The 10556-nt window shown below is 39.4% G+C and overlaps 1 protein-coding gene across 2 annotated transcripts in view; it reads left to right on the top strand.

The window, feature by feature from the left end:
• The first annotated feature begins 4970 nt into the window (after window positions 1-4970).
• EGF (epidermal growth factor) overlaps window positions 4971-10556 on the top strand; it is a 57817-nt gene continuing 52231 nt past the window's right edge. For both annotated transcript variants that reach the window (XM_014263257.2, XM_088057008.1), the window contains exon 1: window positions 4971-5549. In XM_014263257.2, the coding sequence (XP_014118732.2) occupies window positions 5423-5549 (127 nt within the window). In that variant the 5' untranslated portion in view covers window positions 4971-5422. The remainder of the gene's footprint in view (window positions 5550-10556) is intronic.

Here is a 10556-nt window from a genome sequence, read left to right as displayed (position 1 = left end):
CTTGTTTGATTCTGACTATGAGATGTGCTAGACAGATGTAAGCTTATGGAGATGTGGTTTTCTGGAGATGTGCCAAACTGGTGCTACAGATGCACCAGGTGAGATGGAGTTAATTGGACATAGTGAACTGGATGGGTAAGTGCAGGGATTCTGTTCCACAGAGCCAGCAAGGCAACTATGAAACAAAACTATAAAATGTTCCCTGCTGTTTATTCTTTATAGTCATAAGAAGAATAAACCATCTAAAAAGGTCTGTAATGAGGAGGAAAAAGTTGACTAAAAAAGTAAATTTAATTGTTCACCTCCCCAGGCCAGAACTTATGGGATAAAAGAAGTAAAAGTAGCAATATCTGTGATAGATGGACTTCAAATAAGAGCCTATGGACTGACAGATAAATTCCTCATCTCTTACTGGTATCAGTGTAATTGGTGAGTGCTCAGAAGCTCTAAAAATTAGTGAAATTAGATTTCAGACAGTGCCTTTGCTCTGAGACATCTCTTAGAGCAGCCGTTCTAGTATGTGTACTAGAACGCATTTTGCTGTGAGGGAAACAGCTATCCTTGAGATGGAAACAGCAAAACACAGAGAGGATACATTTTTTTACTCTGATACTGAACTAATGCCATACCTGTCACTAAGATCCTTACTTAAATGTTCTCACATAGCCAGCTGCACAGATCTTATTCATGGTAAAAAATTACTTGCTTTATCTTCAGTTTTATTTCTGCCTCAGAGAGCCAACTGACTCTTCAACATGCTATTTTAACTACTCCTTCATGTCTGCTAACATCAAGGCCTAAAGTAGTCATCTAACATTGATAAATGTCCTAAGTCAGTAATGTGCTATGTAGCTTCCCCAGAATGTTTCACTCTTGTTCTGGCTGGTGGGATAGCAGAAAGAGCGTATTTAACTTTCTTTCTGGATCCTTTTGTGGATTCCATTGTGGTCTAGCTGATGAAATAAGTATTTACTGTATAGCAGCTGGTGAAAGGTGCCTGTTAAAATGTTAAATGTAAAACTGCTTTTAAAAAGATAGTATTGGCCATAATTAACATTATGCTTTGAACATAGATTATTTAAACTTCTTCTTTTGCTTAATATCAGTTTGTAGCAGGAAAAAATGCAAGCCTAGCAGAAAAACTGTGGCACCCAAACTTCCAAAAAAATCCAGTGGATGTTTGTCATAACTGCTGCTGTGCAACAGACAGCTGGAAAGAGATTACTTACAATTACCCTTGGTTTTCAAAAAGCTTTCATGACTTAAAGTCCCAATCGTTAATTAATTGTATTAGTAAATTAAATTAAAACATCAGCCAAATATTAACTCCAAACCGCTGAAGTGATGAGTGACATGCTTGAGGACAAAGCCAGAATGGCCATCATACCTCAGGAGGAGATTTCAGGCATTCCTGCTTTTAGAGATCACTGGAGTATGCCAGCCTCTCCTGCTGTGCCTCTCTCTGCTCTGACAGGCAATTTAGTATTGCATAATGTCCCTTTTGTCAGAATTGTAGATGATGCAGGCTGAACCTGCTGAAATGACATTAACAGTACTGAATCAAGCACTGATGTCAGAGAGAATACAGTGATCAGTCAGCTAGCCCCACCCTGACCCTGAGATCAGGCTTTAGCTAGTAGGTGTAAGGCAGGCTTAGGCAGTTGTTGAGCGTTTTTTTTTGAGGACTGTGAGAAATCCCCAGTATCATCATACAAGTTGCTCGTGTCAATCAGCTGCTTCTCTGGTGGCAATACCTTTTCTGACAGGACACATACGTGAGCATCTTGTCCCAGGGGCTGGCAGATTTTCTGGAGCCATTGGAGAGGTTCTGGAATCTGTTTTGTGGGATCTGAATGTTCCTCACTGATCTGTGCTATTTGTGCTAGAGATAGCTGCTACACATTTCCTATGCTACATCAGTGAATTCTCATTTAGTAATTAACCTGTGTTGGTGGTAATTTGGATGATGTTGACTATAACATTATTTAACCACTTTAGAGTATGCCTGGGGCCAGAATGAACCTTTCAGAGTCTGACAGAAAAAGAAGTCCAACTGCTGACAAGCTAGTGTAATGTGTAGTGAGCAAGAATAACAGGCAATATATGATCTAAACAATGTGCTTATTAATACAATGTAGATAATGAAAGCACTGGGAGGCTGAGGGAGGGCTATTTCCTCCACAGTTTAGGAGCAGTCAGAATATACTGTCCTTGAACTAGAGCAGCTGTTAGCCAAGAAGCACCCCCTGCATTTGAATTGCTAGCTGATCTTTTCCAACTTTGGTAAAAAAAAGCCTTCCAAAGCCAACCAAGATAGTGAGAACTCCAAGAGAAAGGGATAAAATGTTTGCTGTAAGTTCATAAGTGTCTTGAGTCACCAGGTCAAATTCAACTAAGTTCTTCACATTTGATGGACTGGGATGATTTTAAGATCATAGGGACTGATTCTGCAGTGAGCCCTACAAATTAGGGCTCACTGCAGAAATAGACTGTTGAGCTATTTTGGTCTAATTTATCATAGGAGTGCCAGACTAATGTAGATTTCTGTACCTGAAGGTGAGCACAATGGTTTGCTTTTTAGAAACTCATTTGATCAACTTCTGAAATGCTAAATGACTTCAGGTGTAAATGAAATATTGAGAGCAGTATGCTGAACCACCTGGTGAGAAATAATATGGTGTGGCACAGCCAGATGCATTTTATACTTTATTGAGCACTTTCTGGTTTGTTTTAAGGGGAGGTGGTTGGTTCTATCTGCTTTTGAATGGATAGCTACCTTCTATGGCCTAGGTCAAATCATATCATACTGTGGGCTTGGTAGCTAGTTCTGGACCAAGTTACGTTTGGAGTTTAAGGGTAAAAAAAATAATTCCACTATTAAGATGTTTTTCTTCCTGTTTTTAAGCCATTCCTATACTTCTAGGATGGTAAAATTAACAACTTTATTAATTGGTCTCTACCTCGCTAAAGTGAAAGGTTCTCTTCCTTCAGAAAAGGTTGCTGTGGTATGGGCATGTCAGACAGTTCTGTATTTATATTTAATTTAGAGGGGAAAAAAAAGGGAAATTCTGGGATATGCCTTTGACTGCGTTTTGTAAAGGCAAATGTGGAAATGGAGCAGTGGGGGAAGATTGAGGGTGATGTTCAGAAAAGACGTGTGTAAAGGAGAGACAAAAAGAATGTGAGACAGAAATTGTTTCTGGGATTTAAAAGGAAAGGGAGAGCTTATTCATTTTGTCTCCTTCAGTGAGTTTGTCTGAGTCTGCCCTGGAAGAGGTCAGGGATGTGCTGGGATGGCCACCCTCACGGTCTGGCAAACACTCTGTTGGTGGCTGCTCACAAAGAAGTGACAAATTCCTTTTAAACTGTTAGGGTTGCTTGCTCCCAGCTTCAGCAGTGAAGAAAATTGTGTAAGGAGGAACTGATGACTGCAGAATTAGTAGAATTGGTTCATGTGGAACATACCACAGTTCCTGGGCAGGATCCTGTAATCCTAGATGGGATGGCATTATACTGTGCTTTCACATTGTTTGCCCTTTTGTATTCCCGGTGACTATTTGGAGAAGCAAATGCTCTTTGGCATGAGTCTGGCCCTGCATAATTTACATTACTGTTATTGTATTTTATGGCATAGCATGTGGGATAAAGACTCAGTTCTGAACAGAGTATATGGAAATGTGGCTGCCATTTGTCAGACTGGATTTAATTAGTTGCAGTGGCTGTAGTAGTGAAAATTGAGAGACCAGAATGTGCCTGCACACAGACAGAAACATCAAGAAACAGTTACTTTTAAGGGAGAGTGGCCCAATTTATAATCAGGTTATAATCCTATTTTCTGACAGCACAAGTCTGGACTCTTATCGGTTCAGACAAATACGGGGAGAGGAGGAAAGAGGAGAGGAGAGGAGAGGGAGAATTCTGAGAGACAGAGCTCATACTGTTGTAGGTACCTTCTGATGATGTTGCTGCATCCAGCTGTTGTGTTAGTATTCATTCCAGCACAACACTCCAGAGAGAAAATCTTAAAAATAATCAAAGGAAAGAAAGAAGTGACAGAACCAGATTGCCTTACAGTAGTTAGCACAACAAAGCCTGGCACAGCCAACCATTTAAACACACATTTAAATCTCAGCACTTTCAAAATTCAGTAAGTCTTAGAAGCATGAACTTATGCTTGTGCTCTAGAGCTTTGCTGGTCTAGGCTGATGGAAAAAAGGAGATTTTTTTTTCAATGCTGAAGAATTATGAGCACCTGAAATTTGTCTAGTTTATATACCTCAGTGGAACAGGTGTAAAAGAGCATTGCATCCCGACAGGAGCTTCGTACAGCACCAGTCTGCATATAAATAACTGCAACATCTGTGGGTGATGCAGGCTCAGAACACATTACCCCAGCCTCTGACAACAGGTATTGTTTTGGAAATGCATAGGGGCCAAATTCAGACCTGAGAGAGGTAGTTTCAATTCAAAATTACAGACACATACCCTGAACTTGACCTTAAGCTGATTTGGATTTCCAGTAAAAAAATATCAGAGAGACCACAGGGATTTTTTTCCCTTGATTTTTGCATGAAATGTTTTGATGACAAAATTTGTTTCTGGTGGTAAAACACACTATGATATTAAGAGGAATGCAACTAATCATGATTGAACAGGAATTGAATAAATTTGCCTACCATCTCTGTGGAAAAAAACTTAGCTGGCAATCTGCAGGTACTTCTCACTCAGGAGGCGTTGCTTTTCCAAAGAGACTGTATTTATTATGGGTGGCTGGATATCTGCATGCTGGCTCAGTTCCCTGTAGTAAGGAACTGACCACATTACTATTTGCAAACACAGGGTTCACTCAAGTGGTACTAAAAAGAGAAGAGGTGGGGCAAGCAGAGCTTTAAAAAGAAAAGAGGAGTCCATCCAAGTCTGAATGTAAAAAACAACTGTGTGTCGGAGAAGGACGGTACCTGGAGATTTTGCTCCCTGCACTCCACTGAGAGCTGTGCTGAAGATTTTTTCCGAATTCTCTGCTTTTAAGATTTAAACAGCAGCTTTGTCACGAGGAAATTTAAAGTGATCCTTGCAAGCATGGCTTTAAAGCTGTGTTAAATTTGTGGCAAGAGTGTCAGGCATTTCATACTTGGCTTCCAAGAGAGAAAAAAAAAAGAAACGAGAGAGAGAAAAAAAGCCCTGATGTGTGTAGGGAAGAAATCTCCCAGGAATTTCTTCAAGGTTGTAGTCAGACACAGTAAGGTCTAAAGTGACAAGAAAAGCAAGGCAAAGATAAAACTTGAAATTGTGATAAGATGTCTGAGTCTAAAGTGGCAGATTGCAGAAAACTTTTGGGATTACACATGCTCATCTTGTCCTGGATATGACTGAATACAAGCTAGTTTTTCTCTAGTGACAGCTCAAAAAACCCCTCAAGATTATGTTTCTCTTCCTTGTTGCTTTTTTGCCAGTGGCTTTTAAAATTGGTTTTGTCAGCCTCTCAGCTCTGCAGCACTGGAACTGTCCTAATGGATACAGATTAAAGCCTGAAAACTCTGCTTGTATAGGTAAGTTGCTGAACATTCCCAGACTAAGAAAACTGAATTTGTATTATCTTAATTTAGCTTTATTATTTTTGAAGAGTTCTTTTTTATGGATTGTTTGTGTGTTGTGCTGGCAGAACTGATAAATCAGCTTCTCAATATCTGCACTTCTCAATTTGCACTTCAAAATGAACAGAACTCCTTTTTTAAATTTTTTTTTATTTTTTTGTTTTTTTCCAAGAAATCAGCACTTGTCTGTTGGTTTAACTATCAGAAAGCAGAATAACTTTTCTTATGATCATTAAGTAACATGAACTGTTCTCCAGTTACCAAAACTCCTTGACATAGCTTTAGTGTCTCCATAGTTTCATAGTACATGAGCATGCATGTATTCATGCTTCAATATATGTGAAGTTTGAGTATAGGTGCATTTTTTATTTCTGTATACGTATATAAAGTGTGTTTTAATGATTATGTATTAGTATCCATTTAGATGCGGGCTAGGTAATTTTAAAAGCTGTTTTTTCTGTGCCTATTATTACACGTAGATGTGTGTGCTCATAGCAATAATGCATCTCATCTGATACAGGGACAGCAGGTGTGCTTTGTACTGCGGTAGGGAGGCCTGGGAGAGATGTGCAACACTGACATTACTGTAATCATCTCCACTGATTCGGAGCATGTAAAATTGCAGGTTCCAATTCTTTACAAAGTGCAAGACAAAGGATGACAGAACACTTCTCCCTCCCCTGCTACCATGAGGTCCAATTTTTTCAAGAAATCCAGAGCCAATGAAGTTGTGAGCTTTGCAGTTAGGAGATGAGGAAATGCTCTGAAAGGATTCAAGCAGCTCCTCATACTTGGAGTTAATGCTTTTGCCTTGGATTCCTTGAGCTTCAGAGGCTCTGACTCAGTTCTTGTCACGATTCTAGTGATGTAATAACAGGTGCTTCCTCTGTGCTTGCTGCCAAGAAATACCATCTCGAAAGCAGAAAATGGAAGCCTGCATGTTAAAAGCTGTCATATTGAGGGGGGAGGAACTGGGCATTTTTTGTGCATAACTTGTAAACCTGACTGAAGGTTTACTGAGAGCCAAACATACCTGGGGTACTCCTACCCTGATGCTTCAGTTCAAATGAGAAACACACTTCTTAAAATTATCTCCACATTACCACCTCTTACTATGCTTGCTTCACGTTGAAAAGCACTCTCAAAGTGCACAGACTGGACTCCCTTTAGGCAAACTTAAACCAGAGGGTGTTCCTGTAGGAATCATCTTTCCTCTCTGCTGTTGGTGACCATTTGTTCCATGGGACCAGCCTAGACCTGGTTCTCTGTAAGCTGAGGCTGAAATACACGCAGTGGATGTGCCATATCCTTAGCAACCATTGCTCTTTACACAGCCTTTCCTATAGATCCATTCCATTTGCTAGCATGTACTTAGCTTCCAAGAGCTGATTAGGATGTCCATTAGTTATGGCTTCTGCATTACTGGGTTTCCCAATTAAGAGCTTGTGTATAATGGGAGAATCCTACTGAGATGAAGGGAATTGCTTGGCTGTTGTTTAATGAGTCAAATAACCCACTCTAAATGTTAACATGCAAAAGACTGCAAAGGCTTTTTCCTTTTTTTTCCAGTGGACATATCTTGCATAATGATGCTTATTTCTCTTCCATTAATGAAGACATAACCTGCCCTGCATTAAGTCTTTCCTGTTGAAAATTAGCTGCTGTATGAATGGAGGACTCTAGATAAAGCACTGAAACAGATTGGCCAGTAGCTCAGCAAACTCTCCAAGAAATAGCAGCAGAAGAAATCTGCATAAGGGCTGACGTTACTGTGACATACTCTGAGCAATTCCACATGACATAGAATAAGTGAAAAATGAGATGCATTCCGGTTATTTTTCAACTGCAGAACACTGGATTACAGGGGATTAAGCAAAGGTGAAATTTTGACATGAAATGTAAGACGGAAGGATGTTTCAGTGTAAGGGATTTCCCTTTCTCTTTCCTCCATGTACTGGATACACAACCGATGTTCTGACCAGAAGACAGGATGTGTTATATTCTAGTTCAGTAATTATGTGAGACAGAGGGTCCAGTGGAAGCAAGTGGCAGGAAGCTGGAGGCAGGCTTTGAAGGTAATACTGGAGATGAAAGTGGTGAGTGGGAGATGTGATTCATACCACTGAACTGTGAACAATGACAGCAAGCTGAATCGTGGCTTGGCGACCATTCTTGGCGAGCTGTAATAGATACAGCAATAGCAATTGCAATCTGAGGCTGTGGTGGCAACCTGCCAGCCATAAGGACTCCCCTGAATTGAGAAGGTATCTGCTCTTTGTCAGTGAACTGTTACAAGTGATACTTGCCAGAATGTGTGTAGGCTTTTCTAGATCTGTTTTCCACACTGTGGCTTCAGACTAAGGTCTAGGTTGTCTTCTTCCTACATGGCTAAATAGCACACTCCTTAATTAGTTCCTTTTACTTCTATGGATATTCAAAGATCAAAGACCTCCTCATCCTCTGGAAGTATAATGAAATCTAACCCTAAATGTCTCACATAATTTTATACAGTTATTTTAAGAGAGATTGTTTGAATCCTGACTTGGTATGACAAGAGAGAAGGGGCCTTTCTGAGGGGCTGTTAGTCCCAAAACAGCAAGGCTTATAGGAAAGAAAGTATGGGACAAGAGATCACAAGGACAGAACAAAACTATTCTGATGAATGAATGTATCAATATATTGACAAGTTATGGTAGAATTGGAAGCACTTCTGCAATTTTTGACATGCTATCTTGAATTAATAGCTTATTTTAAGATGCTATGAAGATTGTGGATCGGTCACATTTAATAACTTATCTTTCATGGACCCCAATGGAAACATAGAAGCTTCTACCTCTGAAGAAAAATAGTCTAGCCTACAAAGAAGCTATTATTTGTAGCATACGTGCATAGCTGGTCCCAGGAGAGCTTTGATTTGTAACATATTTGACAATGTAGGCAAATGTGGTACACCAGAGGATGGGCCTGTGCCTGATGGAATCAGTTGCATTGATGCACCACGTTAACATCAGTATTCTTTATTCTTTCATGGTGCATAGATGCTTTCCCTACTCAAGACTGAAAAATTTTTCCTCATGTTTGTCTAAAAAAGGCCCTAGACCAGCCTCTTACATTATCAATTTTAGAGTGGATATTTATTCTTGTTAGTCTTGGGCTACCCTAGATAAACATATTATCTTCTGGATACTGCAAGACTGGAGGTGTACTTTGGTTTCAGGGCTGACTTTAAATACTGTGTAAGTTTGAAAAATGAAGAAAGATAATAATTTTTAAGATACCCAGCAGTACTGTAAAAAAGTCTTGCAAGAAGGCAAAGTAAAACCCATATTATTGATGTTTTGCCTAATCATAGGTTTTTAAACTCAGCACATCTCTACCAAATTCTGACATTAACTGCTCAGCCCTTGTCAATTCTACAGGGCTGACATGCTGCACATTCCTACAGAGCTACAGACTGCAACTGAAGGTGACAACTGCAGCTATCTAGGTCAGCTCCTTTGGTCAGATGCTTCCTTCTGTGTGTCAAGCTTTATACTTTCCTCCTGCTCACCTCTCTCCTACCACAGAGATGAAGGACATTAAGTTATTACTCTTTGTTTTACACCTTTAAATTCCCCTTAATTATCTAAATCCTGTCTTCACTTTATTCCATACAGCCTTCTGAAGACATGCTATTAAAACTTCTTGTCTGTATTCTGAGAAATATGAAATGCCAAAACCTTTTTAACTCTCCTTTCTTTCTTTGCAAGCATCTCATAAGGAACAGTAAGAGTCAATGAAATGGGCAACTGTTCGCTACCCCTGTCGTGACAGGGATAAACCTGATGTCTCTCCTTCCCTCTGTATTTCAGAAGAGCTGCAGTTGAGGTGTGCTTTTTCCTTATTTTCAGTAGCTGTCTTCCAGCTAGCTCAATTCTTATTCTACTGATTTGGGGAAAGGAGCCTGAAAGTATTTTTACCAAATAGTAGTCAGGAGTTCTTGAACATAGGTCTGAACCACAGACGACTCCACGAGAGCATTCACATTCAACTGGATCCAGCTGAATATGGAGAAATATTATCTTCAGCTGTAAAAACTTGGATCAAAATAGGAATGAGGCAAATATGTTACAAGAAAAGACAGAAATGGCATCACCCATCACATGATGCCTAATACTGAAGGGGGCTGAGGGGCAGACTCCTGAGCCCATTGACTACTATTGAAAAACTCATTGTTTTACCCAGTGTAAAATAGCAGTTACTAATTTTGTATTCTGTTTTAAAATAAAACTGACTATTGTTTAGTATCTAATTTGAAATCTGATTTTAAAGGGAGCTGGATGACAGTACTTGATGATGATGCCTCATGGCCTCTGTCTTTGAAAGGCAAGCCAGTAATAATAAGTTGGAAGCTGCATGATCCAGGAAGTAGAGGTCTATTTTGTATCTACTAATTTACACATAGAATTTATTTCACATAGAATTTATTTCATAGGCAGATTTTTTTTTTTCCATTCTAGTGAGCAAACACTTGGGATTGCAGTTCAGAAAGATAAAAGAAAAAGATATTGTAGTTCCTGGGGATCTTTTTTGCCCTTTCTCCACAAGATGACTACAAAATGATGATACAATTTAGATATTTTCTAAATTGTAATTAAATTCTAAATTTGATTCTATTTTATACTTGATAAATCGTATGTTCTCACTTTCTGTCATATCTGTGACATGATCATCTCTGGGCTGGAAGACACCAGGAGTTGCAACCCCCTCATTGTATTCATATTGTATTTCTTACCATCGTACATGAGCATTTCACAACTTCTATCCTCTCAAAAATTGTGAGTGATCAGGTTGTATTTTAAGCCTCATTTAAAATTGGAGATAAAGGATACTGAACTGTGCATCATCAGCCTCATTGTGACCTGCTGATAGTTGGAGCGTCTTTTTCCATTTCTAGCTATCTTCTGTCCTTTGAGCTGGATG

The sequence above is a fragment of the Pseudopodoces humilis genome, chromosome 6 (assembly GCF_049639895.1).
Source record: "Pseudopodoces humilis isolate 2021_Gansu_Grassland_sample_001 chromosome 6, ASM4963989v1, whole genome shotgun sequence".
Classification (NCBI taxonomy): domain Eukaryota; kingdom Metazoa; phylum Chordata; class Aves; order Passeriformes; family Paridae; genus Pseudopodoces; species Pseudopodoces humilis.
Note: the sequence above shows the minus strand (reverse complement) of the source record. Positions and strands in the feature narration are given on the sequence as shown.